The 18,617-nt window shown below is 38.4% G+C and overlaps 2 protein-coding genes across 3 annotated transcripts in view; one reads left to right on the top strand and one right to left on the bottom strand.

The window, feature by feature from the left end:
- Positions 1 to 18,617, bottom strand: part of LOC23687616 (protein gone early) — a 406,061-nt gene that overhangs the window by 102,848 nt on the left and 284,596 nt on the right. For both annotated transcript variants that reach the window (XM_021838631.1, XM_021838627.1), the window contains 2 exons: positions 14,326 to 14,473; positions 14,103 to 14,264 (listed from right to left, as the gene is read on the bottom strand). In XM_021838631.1, coding sequence (XP_021694323.1) covers positions 14,103 to 14,264; positions 14,326 to 14,473 — 310 coding nt within the window. The remainder of the gene's footprint in view (positions 1 to 14,102; positions 14,265 to 14,325; positions 14,474 to 18,617) is intronic.
- On the top strand, positions 12,204 to 14,082 carry LOC110674341 (keratin, type I cytoskeletal 9-like). The gene is made up of 3 exons (XM_021838637.1): positions 12,204 to 12,340; positions 12,467 to 12,625; positions 12,685 to 14,082. The coding sequence occupies exons 1-3, from the start codon at positions 12,326 to 12,328 to the stop codon at positions 13,822 to 13,824; spliced, it is 1,314 nt and encodes a 437-aa protein (XP_021694329.1). The 5' UTR covers positions 12,204 to 12,325; the 3' UTR covers positions 13,825 to 14,082.

Here is an 18,617-nt window from a genome sequence, read left to right as displayed (position 1 = left end):
TGGGGGTGTGATTTGCAAATACCAAAAAAATTTAGAGATAACGATACCGAATGTTCACCAAAGTCGAAGGAAGTGTTGCGTGCCATACAATCGGCCGAATCACAAATGTTCATGTGGCTGGCAACACTGTTTAAGAAGAATAAGTAAAGATCAAAACCATCAAACTTGAGCGGAACAGAAAAATATAATGCTTAGCAACATAGCAATACTCTTCAACTGTAATCCAGTTTTTCATGATGGGTTCAAATTTTTTTTCGTAGCTGGCAACACTGCTTAAGTGAAATTGCGCCACCAGGCAGTACAAGTGTGCATGCAACTATTGTTTTGCGGATATCTCAGGATCCTGACCATTTAGAAAGATGGCGTCTTCGACAAAGTTGTTCAGTAGCTCAAGGACTATCATTATAAACGCTATGAGGTTCAAAATTTTGCCCCCAGGTGGCGCTAGTGAGCATAGAATTTTTGTTTTGCGAATAGCTCAGGATCCTGACCGCTTAGAGAGATGGCGTCTTCGACAAAGTTGTTCAGTAGCTCAAGGACTATCATTTTAAACGCTATGAGGTTCAAATTTTGCCACCAGGCGGCACTTGTGAGCATGAAACATTTGTTTTGCGGATCTCAGGATCCTGGCCACTTAGAAAGATGGCGCCTTCGGCAGAGTTGCTCAGTAGCTCAAGCGTTATCATTATAAAAGTTATGAGATTCGAAATTTTGCCACCAGGTGGCGCTAGTGAGCATGAAGCTTTTGTTTTGCGGATATCTCAGGATCCTGGCCATTTAGAGAGATGGCGTTTTTGGCAAAGTTGTTCAGTAGCTCAAGTGCTACACTGAAAATAATCCACACGTTTAAAACGTGTAAAACTTGTGATTCTGTGAAGGATTGACTTTGGTTCGATAGCAAAGTCTTTTACACATGATTTGAACGTTCTTTACAATGGCGATATGCATCACTAGTAGAACTAGTTTTCCTAGCATGACAAGGACTCACATTTGCCGTTCACGCGTGACAGGACATGTTATTTTTGGAGAAACCAGGTGCCCGTAATGGGTGCCTGGAATCAGAAAATAAAGCAATAAAATTTTGAAAATGATTCTGAAGCTTCCTCCCTGGTATAGTACCAATGAGTTACATAGAAAATCCAATGTTGTAACATTGGAACAAATGTCAAATAAAATAATTAATAATTTCAGGCAAAAATCGTTACAATCTTCTATTGTCACGATTAATGCGTTATATGTTTAGTTTAAGTAAGGTTAAATATATTCAAAGCGTTTTTTTCTCTTATAAGCAGGTGAAATCAACTCACCTGTAAAAAATCTGAACAGCTACGGCGGATGAAATGTAATATGTTGTTAACAAAATGTTAATAAAATCTTAAATTTGTTTTACCAAATTAGGATGATAGTGTTTTCTAATAACACAGAACACCTAGATATAAAAAATGAATGTAATGTTTGGAATGATACTAATAAAGAAATTATAAAAATAAAAAAAAAATCAAGCAATCGCTAATAAATCCTACTGCAAAGTTTACAATAATTTGTAAATTTACATGTTTTCAATTTGAATTTGGAGCTTATAGTGACTGGTTTTACACCATTTTTTGATAAGTTTTACAATTAGTGTAAATTCATGTGTGAAACACATTGATCCAGCTTGTAGAATGTTTTCAGTGTATCATTATAAATGATATGAGATTTAAAATTTTGCCACCAGGCGGCGCTAGTGAGCATGATTTTTTTTTTGCGAATATCTCAGGATTCTGACCACCTAGAAAGATGGCGTCTTCGGCAAAGTTGTCCAGTAGGTCAAGCACAATCATTGTAAAAGCCATGAGATTGAAAATGTTGCCACCAGGTGGCGCTAGTGAGTATGAAACTTTCGTTTTGCGGATATCTCAGGATCCTGACCACTAAGAAAGATGGAGTCTTCGGTAAACTTGTTGAGTAGCTCAACTGAAAGTCCTTGAGCTGATAAACAACTTTGCCCAAGACGCCACCTTTTTGAATAGTCGTAATCCAGAGCTATCCGGACAACAAAAATTCTATGCTCACTAGCGCCACCTGGTAGCAAAATTTTAAATCTCATAACTTTTATAATGATAGCGCTTGAGCTACTGAACAAATTTGCCGAAGGCGCCATCTCTCTAAGCGGTCAGGATCCTGAGCTATTCGCAAAACAAAAATTCTATGCTCACTAGTGCCGCCTGGTGGCAAAATTTTGACCTCATAGCGTTTATAATGGTAGTCCTTGAGCTACTGAACAACTTTGCCGAAGGCGCCATCTTTCTAATTGGCTAGGATCCTGAGATATCCGCAAAACAAAAAAATCATGCTCACTAGCGCCGCCTGGTGGCAAAATTTTGAACCTCATAGCGTTTATAATGATAGTCCTTGAGCTACTGAACAACTTTGCCGAAGGCGCCATCTTTCTAATTGGCTAGGATCCTGAGATATCCGCAAAACAAAAAAATCATGCTCACTAGCGCTGCCTGGTAGCAAAATTTTGAACCTCATAGCGTTTATAATGATAGTCCTTGAGCTACTGAACAACTTTGTCGAAAAAGCCATCTCTCTAAGCGGTCAGAATCCTGAACTATCCGCAAAACAAAAATTCTATGCTCACTAGCGCCGCCTGGTGGCAAAATTTTGAACCTCATAGCGTTTATAATGGTAGTCCTTGAGCTATTGAACAACTTTGCCGAAGGCGCCATCTTTCTAAGTGCCAGGATCCTGAGATATCCGCAAAACATATGTTTCATGCTCACTAGCGCCGCCTGGTGGCAAAATTTTGAACCTTATAGCGTTTATAATGATAGTCCTTGAGCTACTGAACAACTTTGCCGAAGACGCCATCTTTCTAAGTGGCCTGGATCCTGAGATATCCGAAAAACAATAGTTCTATGCTCACTAGCGCCGCCTGGTGGCAAAATTTTGAACCTCATAGCGTTCATAATGATAGTCCTTGAGCCACTGAACAACTTTGTCGAAGACGCCATCTTTCTAAGCGGTCAGGATCCTGAACTATCCACAAATCAAAAGTTCTATGCTCACTAGCGCCGCCTGGTGGCAAAATTTTGACCTCATAGCGTTTATAATGGTAGTCCTTAAGCTACTGAACAACTTTGTCGAAAAAGCCATCTCTCTAAGCGGTCAGGATCCTGAGCTATCCGCAAAACAAAAATTCTATGATCACTAGCGCCGCCTGGTGGCAAAATTTTGAACCTCATAGCGTTTATAATTGTAGTCCTTGAGCTATTGAACAACTTTGCCGAAGGCGCCATCTTTCTAAGTGGCCAGGATCCTGAGATATCCGCAAAACAAAAGTTTCATGCTTTCTAGCGCCTAGTGGCAGAATTCCGCAATTCAATGACCACCATATGTTAGCCCTTGAACTACTGAACAATTTTGCTGAACATCATGATCCTCTATTTTGAATACTTTTTAAGATAATTATCATTTATAAAAAACGGTCGTTAATCTGAATTTCGGTCGTAAAAAAGTGGTCGGAAAGAAGCGTCGGTAAAAAAACGGTCGTAAAAAGAGGTTGGAGTGTATTCCAAACCAGATAATTTCCAATACTTACAACCTGAATGAGGTATGAATGAGCACTGCATAAGAGGTAAAATACCTCAAATAATACTTTCTGCATATTCTACAAATACCAAGCTGATAATTAGATCAGGTATTGTAATACCTAAATAATACATGATGGATTTTCATATAAAAGTGAAATTTTTAAATAGTAGTTCAATACCTCCAGCAGTCCTCAATAGCTATCGAATACCAAACTGAAGTATTTTTAATAGTTTTAAACATTTTTTTAAATATCATTATAATACCAAAATGATGTATTGACAACTAAATAATATCTAATTATGATATGATACCAAAACATGGTATGAATAAATTATTGCGAGTTATTCTCTCCTCCTCGGGATGTTATAGTATGCTATGGCATCAGTCTCAAGTGTTAATTAAATTGCAGTTCCATATCAGGTCTTCCTATGAAAATTTATGATTTCAATACAAAAATTTGTAAATAAACTTTATATTGTCTGTATAAGAACCGATATTATAAAATATTTGTAAGGTTTTCATGCAGAACTGAATTAAATCTTGCAGCCACTGGTCGGTTGCTTGCGAAGGAAGTTTTAGAGAGTGTGAATAGAAAAAAAGAATCTTTGAAGCTTATGTTCTAACCATTTAAAAACTTATCTTTCTAAAGCTGAAAAGATCCTCTCTCGGAAGCTGATAAACTTCTCATTCACAATTTGAGAAGATTCTCATAAAGAAGCTGGAACGCTTCTCTTCATCGCACTACAAAACTTCTCTTCCAGGAGCTGGAAAACTTCTTTATTTATATCTCTTCTGAAACCCAGAGCTGTTACAAAACCTTCAAAATGTTATCCCCGAAAATGATGACTTCTGAATTTCGGTCCGCGCCTGGAAGCATCAACCCGCGCCAAAAAAAAAAAATGATTTCAATTGTCATTGAAATCTGCATGCCACAAAAAAATCTTAACATTATATTTTTACCAAGTTAATGAGTGATAATCGGTGACATAAGTGATAGTGTCAAAAACAAAAGTGTAGTCAGCAAAAGAGTGTTAATTATGTGCAGGGGTTGATGAAATGAAATGGAGCATGAGGACCATTTAATAAAACTATTTCGTTCTTCACTTTTGTAGCATTTCAGGCCTTATCATAGATTTATAGTAGTCTGCAATACTGGACTGCAAAACTACGGCAAGGGCTGATTGCTGCTGGAGTACAAAGTGACCATTTGAGCAACATTGCTTAGGGTGTGTGTGATGAACGCAATAGAGGCTTACAAAAGCAAATGTTGGGAAGAAGCTTATGGCATATTAAATGTAAGTACCAGTACTACCCAAATCGCTACCTACAAAACATTTTTTTTTGTGTAAACTTAAATTGTTTAAACAAATTTCTGTGCTCATGAAAAAAAAAATAGTACCGTAATCCAGGGGCAAATTAATCACTATTACTTTCTATTATATCGTCCCCTTAATGCTACAACTAGATAACTCGAAATTTAAATTTTCATAGTTTAATTTGTCAAAACATAAATATTAATTAAATCTGCCAGATATTCACAGATCATAAGCGTGTGATTTAAAGTAAACAAATCAAAACTACTTTTTAAACATATTCTCTGTGATTAACCTTCACTTTGTGAAACGGTCAAACTTTAATTGTTTAATACTTCAAAATTTGGATTTTGGAGTTATCTAGGGGACGATAATATCCTTAGGAAATGAGATATTGTCACCTTATTTTGGAAAAAAACAGTACTTCGTTCATCAGTGTATGTAACTGTTTTTTTTTAGGAAATAATATTAAATGTATCATAAAATTAGCTTAAGAATTGGAAATGATCGATCCGCTGGGGCGAAATTGATTACCATATAACAAAACAAAATACACACTTAGCTCATTTTACCGGAAATCGGTGAATTTCACCGTAATCTCAACAGCTGAACAGTTCGGTGAAATAAAATACCGTAATTTCGTCGGAATTTTACGGATACCGGTGATTTTACCGAACCGTTCAGCTGTTGAGATTTCACAGGAATCCGTGAAATAATTTAAGTGTGTAAGGAATAATAAATTTCCTTATCTACTAAATTTGGGTCCCCTAATATAGACAATTAAGTGAAAATTCTTACAGCTTTTGTCCATTTTATTGCAAAGTTTAACTTCGGAAATCAGACTAATATACCTAAATGTAGGATATTTCCCTTGCAGTAAGCACGTCTTCTGAAAATAAACGGTTTTATGATTGAAAAACTATGCTAGTTATGCAGGTTGATTAAAAAAACGAGTTCAATAGTTACTCAAAATTTGCAAATAAATTTAGCACAAACGTATTGTTTAATATTGACTTTTCCAACAGTATTGCTCACATCTAAAAAAAACTGTTAGTATTTCTGTGCACGACTATCCTTATAAAAATAAAACTGTTTGAAATCATGGCACGTATATGATGCAATCGAAACATCCAGCATCCTTGGAAGGTATCGCTTTTCGGTACCAACCTGATCAAATTCGTCAAGTGATCAATTTGACCCCGGATTACGGTAATATTTCATTAGTCCGACAGTAATAGGCCAATATACAATAGGGTAGAAGCTCCGGTATAGGCCGTAAGCCAGTCGTAGCCATAGTGGATTATACACCGCATGCAACGTTTTGTGTTTGTGACATTTTCTCTTAGACTGACCAAAACCGATGCTTTTACCCTACATTGGATTATAGGTACGTTTGAAACTCTTTCGACGTTGCATACATGATGCCCTACTTTGTAGATCCAGATCTGAACAACTTATTTCGATTAAAACAAATGAAATTCAAGATTTGTGATGGCAGCTGCCCAGCAATAATCAATTGTTCGACGTGCAATACGTTTTTTAAGTAATATCGAGAATCTGGTTAGGAGGCGTCCACAAATTACATAATGCTCTAGGGGAAGGAGGGAGTACCCAAGTAACAATTTAGATTCTAACTGGCTTTATTAATTTTTATGATAGTTTTATCGTATATTTGCATATTCTTCTAGGTTTTATAATGATTTTGACCCAGTAGAAATGATCTTTAACCGTTTTAGTTTTAAATACTTCTTCAAGAACACTTCGGATGCATCACATAAGACTTAATTTTCAATAAGAACAAGTGACCTTGGCAACAATTTTATGAAACTCTCGTACTTATCTGTAAGAACGCGCTCGAGCGAGAGTAAGAACACTTGGTCGAGAACGTCATAAATTTCTCCCCCATCAATCAACGCACTAATATGTATACATTATTGATTGTAGTATTATGAATCCTATCATTTAAGGGGGCGCCTTGTTGATTTCACGGTGCACAATTTACTAATAACGCGTACAATATTGTTAACCAGTTAACCAGTTCCAGTGGTCTTTCTCCCCTTGGCTATGATATAGGAGCGGAACTGGACCACTGAACACCTCCTTGCAAGGTGGACTTCTGGATGTGATTAAATGTCCGATTGCTTTCCCTGCTCAACATCTGGATCTTACTAAAAAGTTATCCACAGCTGGAAATACTTACCTTTAGTCGTTTGGTAGCTTTCAATTTCATGCCGTAACAAAATCTAGCATGAGCGCTTTTCTCCAAAAACGAAAAATGTAAATAAACAAACGTCAAAATGCGTTTCTCTTGAATTAAACGAACGAATCTTATCACGTTCTTCAAGAAGATCAGTTTGTATTCATCAAGATCACCTTAAGTCTAAGAACTCTCAAGTGATATTTGTTACACTTGCCCGAGTTCAGCAAAATTTATCATGATTCTATGATGGTGTTGAGTAAAACTAGCGCCATGATTGTAATTATCGATGCTTTGGCAAGGGAGCCATGATGGGAGAATCCATGTATGCTGGATTGTTCAACATTTTAAGACACCAAATTGATGAAAATGTTTTTCTGAAAATGCAATATTGTCGAGGCGCATTGTGCGTTTCGGGTGTTTTATGCATGATATTCACGATGTAATAAGCGTGACAACCGAAAACACAGGTAGGTATCGAAAAAAAATACGAAAAGTTATCGTCACAGATGTTTTGCATTTTGCTTTATTATTGATTGATAATTTTATGAACAAGAATTTGTAAATTCGTTAGCCAAACCAACATGATAAACATATTGCGAGTTTAACTTGTCTTGAGAACTACTTGTGGAAGGTTTATTGAAGTGTTGAAGATTATCATAAGTGCATGATTACAAGTTTTAAGAGATACTTGACAGCTGCTCTCCAACACCGTCTCTAGTATGGGCCACTTTAGTAATATGAGAGGTTTATCGTTGGGTTAGTGTTGGTTTATATATACCAGTATTATTTCTAGTTTTATAGAATTGGTGTAAGAGAATACTTCAAGAATAGCATAAAATTAAATTTGCTACTTGGGTAGGCTCAAGCGTTACGGCTCACACAAAAATTTAAAAAAAATCATACAAAAAGCGTTACGGAGGCGAGCAGGGGGTCGAAAATTTTCAATGTTGGCGTTACGTAATAAATGGACGCTTCCTTAGGCGTGAATATTGACTCGCAGATACTTTTTTATGCCGTCACCCATTATCCTTTCCAGGGCAACAGGGATATGCAGAGAAATACTCGGTCTCTAGTAACAATGCAATGGTTGTCTAACTAACATTCTTCCCGTACCCTGAAGACCATAAGAACGCACAGTGGCCCAAAGCTGGCCAAAAGTCAAAAAAATAAAGTTTGCAAATTCCTTCTTGAATATATTTTCTTGATTTCTTCAGTATTGAATAACAATTCCCCAAAGTTTCAGATCGATCGGTGTACATTTCGATTTTTCACAGCATGTGACCTGGAGAGATGTCAGCTGAAATTGACCCTTTTGAATTCTTCAAATTTCGTGAAGGCTGTTCTATAGAAATTGCAGTTTCTGTACTAAATCATGACCAAACCTTTCTCAACCGGTCTCATTCGAAAGAATATACCTCTCTTCCAGAAGCTGGAAAGCTTTTCTTCCAAAAGTTGAAGACCTTCTCTTTCCGAAGCAGGAGCACTTCTGTTCCAGAAGTTGAAGAGCTTCGCTTCTAGATGCTAGAGAGCTTCTCTTTCCGAAGATGCAGGGCTTCTCTTCCAGAAGCTGACCTTCCCTTTCAAAAGTTGGAGAACATCTCTTCGAGAAGCTGGAGACTTTCTTTTCCAGAACTTGAATAGCTTCTCTTCCAGAAGCTGGATAGCTTTTCTTCCAGAATAGCATTTTTCTCAGAAGCTGGAGACCTTCCCTCTCAGAAGCAGGAAAACTTCTCTTCCAGAAACTGGAGAGCTTCTCTTCCAGAAGATGAAGAGCTTTTCTCAGAGAAGCTGGAGAGCTTCTCATTCAAACCTTCCCTTTCAGAAGCTGAAGAGCTTTTCGCACAGAAGCTGAAGAGCTTCTCTTCCAGAAGCTGGAGAGCTTCTCTTTCAGAAGCTGGAGAGCTTTTCTTCCAGAAGCTGATATGCTTCTCTTCCAGAAGTAGGAGAGATTCTCTTTCAGAAGCTGGAGAGCTTCTTTTCCAGAAGCTGGAGAACTTCACTTCCAGAAACTGGAGATCTTCTCTTTTAGATGCTGCAGAGCTTCTCTTCTAGAAACTAGGAAGCTTCACTTCTAGAAGCTGTAGAATTTCCCATCCTGAGGCTAAAAAGTTTCTTTTCCAGAAGCTGAAGAGCTTCTCTTCCAGAAGCTAAAAAGGTTCTTTTCCAGAAGGCGGAAAGCTTCTCTTCCAGTAGCAGGAGAGCTTCTCTTCTAGAAGCTGAAGAGTCTCTCTTCTAGAAGCTGAAGAGTCTCTCTTCCAGAACCTCAAAAGCTTCTTTTCCAAAAGGTGGAGAGCTTCTCTCCTAGAAGCTGGAAAACTTCTTTTCCAGAAATTGAAGAGTTTCTATTCCAGAAGGTGGAGAGCTTCCCTTCAGAAACTGGAGAGCTTCTCTTCCAGAAACTGGAAAGCGTCCAAGTTCAAAAGCTCTTTTTCAACAAGCTGGAAAGCTTCTGAAAAGTTTCTCCTCCAGAAACTGAAAATCTTCTCTTCCAGAAGCCGGAATGTGTCTTCTTCTAGCAGTTTGAATGTATCTTTTATCACTCTACAAAACATCTTTTCCCCGCACTAGAACACATCTTCTCCAGAAGTTGGAAAGTTTTTTTTTCAAAAGCTGGCAAGCTTCTTCTCCAGAAAGTGGAAATCTTTTCTTTCAGAAGCTGGAAAGCGTGTTGTCTCTCAGAAAGTGGAAAGCTCCTGCTTCAGAAAGTAGAAAAGTAGTAGCTTCTTATGTAGAAGGTGGAAAGCATCTCTTCCAGAAGCTGGAAAGCATCTTTTCCAGAAGCTGGAAAGCTTTTCTTCAAAAAGCTGGAAAGCTTCTCTGCCAGAAGTTGGAAAGCTTCTCTTTCAGAAGCTGGAAAACTTATTCTCTTATCTTCAAGTAGCTGGAAAGTTTTTCGTCAGAAGCTGGAAAACTTTTCTTCCTGAAAGCTGGAAAGCTTGCCTTCCAGACGCTAGAAAACTTCTCTCCCAGAAGCTGGGAAGCTTCTCTTCCAGAAGTTGGGAAACTTTTCTTTCAGAAAATGAAAAGCTTTTCTTCCAGAAGCTATAAAGCTTCTTTTTTATAACATAACAAAGAATTATACAATTGTGATTTTTGTCATCTTTGTTAACAAAATTTTCAGACCTGGGCAAGTTGATTTCAGGAACAACGGCTTTGCTACCGAAGGAAAACGTCGCTATAACTTTCACGTCATAAGTGACTATCTCAGGGATCGGATTCGATCCCAGGTCTACATGTTTGATTATTAGTAGACTTTTCAAGACAATCAAGGATTTATTTATATTTAAAATGAAGTCAATTGAAGATATTGAAAACATCAGCTAATGAATGTGTAAAAATAGGAATTTCCATTGATAGTCTTGATTTTTTTACAGAAGAAATCGCATGTGTTACAAGAATAATTGCTGTAGCATTTCGTCATGGATATCTTAAATGAGTGTTTTGTAGAATCTATAGACATTTTTTTTTTGATAATTGACTCGAAAACTCTTTGGAACATTCTGCGGAAATTATCCCTGGATGAAATGCTGTGGTAAACCATAAATAAATATCTAGCAAAAATTAATGGATAAATATTATGACGAATCCTTGAAAAAATAAAAATAAAGAAGATTCCTGGAAAAATATCTATAGGAGATACTGGAAAATCTCCTGTAGGAGTTTTTGGAATTATTATTTATAAAATCTATTGAAACCTTTGAAAAGCTTCTTGATGACTTTCAGGAATAATCGCTGGAGGTATTTCTGGAGTAATTCTTGAAATAATCTGTAGGGGACAAGTCCCAGTAGAAATGGTTTAACAAATTACTGGAAAAATCAGAATGATAAATTCTAAAGGATCTCCCAAAAATAAATCTAAAATAATTTCCTTTATATTTTTGTTATAGAAATCTTTGGAAGTTCTCCTGACGTGACTGTTGGAGAAATCAATTGAAAAAAACATACCAGAGATCCCTGGAGAAAATCACTGGAGAAACTTCTGACGGAAATTCTGAAAGAATCTTAGAGAAAATTTCCGGAACAATCACTTTAAAAACACTAAAGGTATCATGATTTAGTTTCCAAAGTTATTTCAGATAACTTTTTTACCAGAAATATCTTATAGTAACTAATCTAATTAGAATTCAACCAAGGTTTGAACGAAAAACTCTTCCTGATTTTGTTTTGTGAATTCCGTATTGCCATTTCTAATGTTCCCAGAAATGCTTCCAAGAACATACATTTAGGTAGGAGCTATTCTGAGAATATTTTTAGACATTGTACAGAGAATATTCTATAATAATTCCTAGATAGTATATGACCCAACAATTGCATCACTATAATTAACAATTCATAATTACATGATTTCCAATACCCAACTTTCCCGAGTGCGTGGCCAACCTGAGCTAAGTGATTATAATATATTTTGGTAACATACTGATATAGATTTCAGTACGTATGTTCAAAAATTTGTAAATTTAAATGTTCAAAATTTGTAGATTCGAATCATGTTCTAAATTAAGGTTTGACTTTAACGATACGATGAACCAGATATGAAGTTATAACCGTTTGACCGATCAATTTTAACGACTTCTAGCGAACTCCTTTCATATTATTTCTTCGTCCGGTAATAAGCTAGCTGTCAACCAGTGCCATCCAAATTTTTAAAGCACATAAAACTGCAACCAAACTGGTTCCAGTTCTAATATCTTCCAAATGCATTTGCATTTTCCGTGCATCCGAATCTGCGTTCTCGTGCGAGACAGAGAAATTCATCTTTCCAACAACTGACTATGTGTCGAATATCAAGATCAGCGGCTCCCCCGCACAACCGGTAACTCCCCGAGTGCGAAAGGAAATTAAACTGCTATCGAAAAGGCCAAAAATGAAAAATTAGGAAAGAAGCGAATGCAGCAGAAAAAAAAGTGATCTTGGTTCCCATCGCGCGCGAGAGCGCGAATCTAAACACGTTCGAGCGCGAAAAGAAGGCAAAACCCGTCCCAAGGATGTCCACGAAATTCGGCAAAAGGTGATAGCGCGACCGGCAGAAGCGCCTCTTTGGGGGGAATCGTAAAAACTTGAATTTTGAATTAGGAACCGATGCGGCGAGAGGCTTTCCAAGAGTGCATCATTAGAAGGAAAAATCGCCGCCGAGAAGTTGGTATAAAAGCCACCGGGAGTTCCTGTTCTAAATCAGTCAGGATCGATTCTTCAATCGTTCAACAGGAGTAGCAGCAAATTTTAGGAGAGCAAGATGCGTGCCTTTATGGTGAGTTATCCGGCGTCTCCAGGTTGAAGTGCAGTGGAAAAGCGAACAAAAGTGACCTCTGAGGGAGCTCTTTGGATTTGGTGGATAGGAAAATTTTAAGGTTTGTGTGTTCGTCTATCGTTGCAGATTTTGTCCGCTTGTCTGGCGGTAGCTTCCGCTCAGTTCCTCCAGTCCGGAAACAGCTTCTCGGGAGCTTCAGCCGGTAGCCGAGCAGTGTCCGTAGATTACTCGCCGTCGGCCTTTGACCAGACCGTGATTGGAGGATCATCGGGATCGTTCGGTTCGGTAAGTGCGGAGCTGGAAAGCAGGAAGGCTGTCATTCTGAAGCATTTTGTGCATTGCAGGCCGGATCTTCGTCTGGATCGTTCGGTGGTGGCGTAGGATTCGGTGGTGGATCTTCTTTCGGACGTAGCGGTGCTGGTGCTAGCTCTTTCGGTGGTGCTGGAGCTGGATCTTTCGGTGGTTCCGGAGCAAGCTCATTCGGCGGTGCTGGAGCAGGATCATTCGGTGGTGCTGGAGCTGGAGCTAACTCATTCAGCGGTGCCCGTTCTGGATTTGGTGGTGCTGGATCTGGTTTCGGAGGTGCTGGAGCTGGTGCTTTCGGTTCTGCTGGAGCTGGTGCTTTCGGAGGTGCTGGTTCTGGATTCGGAGGTGGTTTCGGTGGTGCTGGTGCCTCTGCCAGGGCTTCCGCTGGTGCTGGAGTTCGTTATGTCGTCAAGCCTGAAGTCGTCAAGAAGCACTTCTACTACCACGTTGCCCCTGAATCCCAGGCCGAAGCTGAAGCCGAAGCTCGCGTTGAAATCCAACCCCAGACCCACTACAAGGTTCTGTTCATCAAGGCCCCATCTGTGTCCGCCGCCGCCGCTGCCCGTGCCGCCGCTCGTACCCGCACCCAGGAGAAGACCATCGTCTACGTTTTGGTCAACAAGCCAGAAGCCGGAGCCAAGTCCGCTGCCGATGCCGCCGTCGATACATACGCCAGTGCCAAGCCAGAAGTCTACTTCATCAAATACCAGGGCAAGAACGCTGGAGCTGGAGCTGGTGCCTCTGCTGGAGCTGGTGCTGGTGCCTTCGGAGGTGCTTTCGGTGGAGCCTCGGCTGATGCCTTCGGTGGAGCTTCTTCTGGATTCGGTGGAGCTTCTGGATTCGGTGGAGCTTCTGGATTCGGTGGTGCTGGAGCCTCTGGATTCGGCGGTGGTTTCGATGCCTCTTCCTTCGGCGATTCTGGAGTCACTACCTACAGCAGCGGAGCTTCCGGATTCAGCGGTGCTGGATCTTCTGGATTCGGTGGTGCTGGAGCTTCTGGATTCGGTGGTGCTGGAGCTTCTGGATTCGGTGGATCCAGCAGCTTTGGTGGTGCTGGTGCTTCTTCTTCTGCTTCGGCCGGATCGAACTCGTTCAGCCGTTCCTTCAACGCTGGAACCGGAACCGTCTTCGGAAGCACCCCAACCTTCGTCAGCACCACTTCTTCGCCAATCTTCTAAACGATTGCCGGTGTTAGCCCAACCCCAAACAGACAAAAACCAAACGCATCGAACTTGTGATAAACGAGACCCGGCTGAACGGATTGGATTACGACGACTAGGAAGACTAGGATTTAACTAAGATAAAGTAGATTTATTTTCAGTTAGGATAGTACGCCAAGCGATGAAGATTACTGTGTTCGTAACAAACTCCCAAGAAGTCAACTTTGTACCATACGAAACCACGATAAATACAATCAAGTGTTAAAAACTTTCAAATCTAAGCGTTTTGTACTCACCCAAGTCATTGAGCGCCCGCTTCAACGAAGTTATCACCTCATTGGAGCTAACCGTTTCCACCGTTGTGCAGATCGAGTGCAACTTCTTCAGCATGGCCTGAGTCGAAAAGGTCATGGCCACCGACGGCAGCTTCGAGATGAATTCGTACGCTGCGGTAGTTTCTGTAAAAAAAATGTCTCAATCAAATCCACTTAGAAAAACCTTAACAACAATCGGTTTTACCTTCATAGTCCCGGTTGGCGTCGAAGTTCCACTCGCCCTTGTTCACCCCGAACAGGCTGTGGGCGATGTACTTTTCCTCGAAGCGCCCGCAGGCCCACTCGTACGGCGAACGGCACGTGTCGATGTCCGGTTTTGCCCACAGGAGAATCTGAAACAAGCGCGCGCGAGAAATGAACAGAAAGGAAAACGTGAGAGGGATTCTGCTGAGCGGAAGATTGCATGTGAGAGAGGAGAGAGCGAGTTTGAATTTGATTTCTGGCGATGCAAGCGCTGCGGTGCGGTAACAGTTGGAACTAGTCTAGCCGAGATATGATGGCTTTGTAGATATACACTAGAGGAAAAGAGCTGCTGGAGTGTAGATGTATTTATTTTATTTTTAAAATCTTTATTTGAGTGTATTTTAACGGGAGTGTAGATGTGAATTTTAATCATTAGGATGTGATGTAAAAGAAACAGACTTTCAGAAATTTCTCAAATTATAACAAAAAATGCCTCTTTTGGAATTGGTTTATTGATATATGATTTTTATTTAACGTTATACGAACACAGTTTTTGCTTTTTTAAGGTGATTATAAAACGAAGCCAAACTTTAAATTTTCAAGTGCACAAGACGAGAGAATCTGACAACAGTTCGCGTTGAAAACCAATCAAATTCCTTGCTTGCTGGTGGTAACCACTGGGATAGATTTTCAACGCGGAGCGCGGTTTGATTCTCAAGTCTCGTGCTCTTGAAAATTTGAGGTGTGGCTTCGTTACATAATCACCTTAAGATATATATTTTACAAAATACAAAATAAGAGGTTGAAATGGTCGAAATTTTGACATTTACCAGCACTAAAATCAACTCACATTTGGATTAATTGTAATTAATCTGAATTTGGCTGCTCACACGGACTATCTCCGTTGAGTCGGCATTTTAGAAAAGTTTGTTGCATTTCATTCAGAGTTTATCGTTCCAATAACTGGCTTTTGAACTTCAGTTTCGTCATCTAAGCATATTCAGTCGACAGCAAGCTTTATGTTGTCCTAGAACAATAAGTGCAGAATTTCAACTTTTTCAGTATGGCGACCCCTTCTGAGATTGACCCCACGACCTTTAGGGAAAGATAATTCATTAGTTTTCATTTTTTTTTTTTCAAATGTAGGGTTTAAGGACTGTTCATTTTATAAAGTGGACACCTTGTGCATGCTGTAACTTTTGAATTTATCAATGAAATTTCAATCGGTTGTACAGTTCGACTAGTATTGTACAATGCTGTGATAAAAAAAATATCCGAATTAATAGATTTTCACACGAATATGAAACAAAGATTAGAATGGTCGATTTTTAGAGGTTATCAATATCAATGATTGTTAGAAATTGGCTGAAAAATTTGACAATTTATAATTTTTATTTCCATTAAAGGCTTGTTCTTCGAAAGCATCATCAATCAGAAGCCTGATGGAAAAAAATCAAGTTATTTTTGGAACAACAATTTTACAGATATTTTTAGATATAAATATAAATATATATAGATAAAATATAGATATTTAGATATAAATATAAATATATGTAGATATAAATTTGAAGGGAACTGATATGAGTAGAATTTTTTGGTTTAAAGTACGTCTTGACGGAAGTGCTAATATTGTATTAATATGGAAAATAACTTACGCCTTCATAAAGTTACTTATTTAGTCCCCACGTCACAATAAAAGTACAATAGAAACACAATTGCTTCAATCTTAGAAGACCTTTCAAAGTACGACAATCATCAAAGTTGGCAACACTGCTGTAATAAAATTGATTTTGTTTTCCACATATTGTATTCATAATATGTTATTCTGAGATTACCAATTGAAACATTCGGAGAAAACCGTTTACAATTTGCTGTACATCGATAAATATGCGTACATGGTTTTAAAAGTATGAGACTACTAAAATGTAATGTATACATGTGGTTTAAACTCATGATTTAGCTCTCGCTTATACAAATATGGTTTTTTTCAGTAATCTAAACTAGTTTTGAACACGCTTTTTACTTTTCTCTTTTGCTGGCAGTGAAAGCATGGTGTATCAGCAAATTTGTCCATAAATGGATGAATCACTAAAGTTACCTAATGTCAGAGAATGGTGGAATATAATTATTTTTGTTTGAGATATACCTTTAGTAGAATAGTAAAGGATACAAACATACAATTTGTTCATAAAAATGAGGATTTTTGTAATGCGAAAAATAATAATTAACTTTGACGAACAGCTTTTTTTTCTGATTTTTTGAAAAAACTATTTAGCTCTTCAACCAAAAGCATTTTCTAAAATCTTATATGTTTATAGCATTGTAGAGTAATAGTTGAACGATGCACAGAAAACCGATTACGATTTTATCAATAAATAAAAAAAAAATATACAGCATAAACAAAGTGTTCACTTTATAAAATGAACAGTCCTTACCTGAAGGTCAAGTTAATCCCAAATATGAATTAAAAGCCTGAAGCCAGTCAACAAACTTAGCTGAGATGGTTTTACCATAGCAGGACGGTTCTGGAAGGAAGCTTCTGGATAAAGACTTACATTCTGGAAAGAAGCTTTTTAAGTTTCTGGAAGAAAGCTTTTCAGCTTATGGCCGTATACTTTTCCAAATTGTGAGTGAAATTTTGAACTGAAAACTTTTTTTACATGGTACGCATCCCCCGTGCAAAAAAAACAGTATCGAGTGTATATTCAAAGACAACGATTAAAAAATCTGCATGAAAACAATTTCGGAATTACATCATATTTCTTCAAAATCAGTCATAAAATCAGGAATTCCGGCAGAAATTCAAGGTGAAAAAATTTGGAAATAGGTGTCGGGCTCTTCTAGCACTACATTTGGTTCCTTGGTACTACAAAAGGTACCCAAATTTGACATATCGCACTTTTCACGGTATTCTAGATTTTGATCTATTACTTCAAGTGATAGAAAATTTTGAGCAACTGCAAGGAACATGGGGGTCTTTATCTCGTCTTTGGTCGTAATATTTACGATATTAGCTTAGCTTAGCTTAGACTGACTACACATATCAATGGTTGCTATTCCGTGATTGACCGAAGTCAGTGAAAATGCACAAAGAATCAACTAGAAGTTCGGCTGGGCTTGGCCATAATCTTCTTCAATGTACATAATTCAGTGCCTCTATTTATACAGGGTCAATAACGGCGCCGGCCACGTCCTTGCAGTCAGGTGGGATTGGGGGAAGGAATGTTAGTGTGTAACCTTTGCTATTTGGAGACCGTGTTTGCCTCTGCATCTCCACAAAGGTTACTGGGAGGGATGTTTGTTAATGGGAAGGATCGTTGGGTCACAGGATTCCCTTTGATAAGCGATTAGACCATGATAAATAATGATTTGTGAGATATATACATGCTTATTTGTAAATATAATATTTTCATTTGATATGAACAATTTCTATGTAGTGGAAAATTATGCCGACACTTGATGTGACGAACCATTCAAAGTTTGTTGAACAAATACCTAAATGTAACATTCCTACAGCTGTCAGGACGAAAGCTTGTGTTATTATATTTTACTTATTTAAAAAGAAACAAAAAACTCGATTGGTTGGAATGTCATAGAACACTCTTATTCTTATGCCGACACTTACAGTGGCGAACCATCCAAAGTTTGTTGAATAAAGTGAACCTTTCGCAAGTCTACACTTGTAGTGTCGAACCATTCAAAGTTTTTTTTTTTTATTTACAAAAATAAAGGTAAAAAGGGGTGTTCTGTTCTGAAACGAGCTCACCAATTGATCCTTTATCCTTCAATGTGCAGCCACAATCCACTCTCAGCCTCACTCGTTTGCTCGGCTATATAAAAGCACTCAGAAAAAAATAGGCGCGCGACCCGAAAAGGAAAAAAAAACTTGGCTTGCTTGACGCACTGCCCAGCAGCAAGCGTCAAGGTCAAAGGATCAAAAAGAACTAACCGATCACGCCACTTTTTCACTTACTAGACCGACGCGCGACATGTTTGATCCTGCCCTCGTCGCTGGCCCCCGTAGGAGCAAGCGTCAAGGTCGAAAGATCAGACAGAACTCTCTTTGGTCGTAATATTTACGATATGTACAAGAAGATACTTTAAGTAGTGGACAAAACATTTGCAACTTTTTCGATTTCCCATACAAAATGATCAACTTTCGAGGTTTATATTTGAGTAATTAATGGATCGATTTGAACGAAATTTTCAAAGTTCTTCACAAATAACTTGAATTTCCACATATATGTGATGTGAATTTTTTGACGATTTTTTTATAATTGACATAACTAAACA

Source organism: Aedes aegypti, chromosome 1 (genome assembly GCF_002204515.2).
Source record: "Aedes aegypti strain LVP_AGWG chromosome 1, AaegL5.0 Primary Assembly, whole genome shotgun sequence".
NCBI lineage: Eukaryota > Metazoa > Arthropoda > Insecta > Diptera > Culicidae > Aedes > Aedes aegypti.
Note: the sequence above shows the minus strand (reverse complement) of the source record. Positions and strands in the feature narration are given on the sequence as shown.

Excerpts from the sequence above, each read along its gene's own strand:
- LOC110674341 (XM_021838637.1), top strand. Across the intron at positions 12,626-12,684 it reads CATCGGGATCGTTCGGTTCG|GCCGGATCTTCGTCTGGATC; the intron begins GTAAGTGCGGAG and ends TGTGCATTGCAG.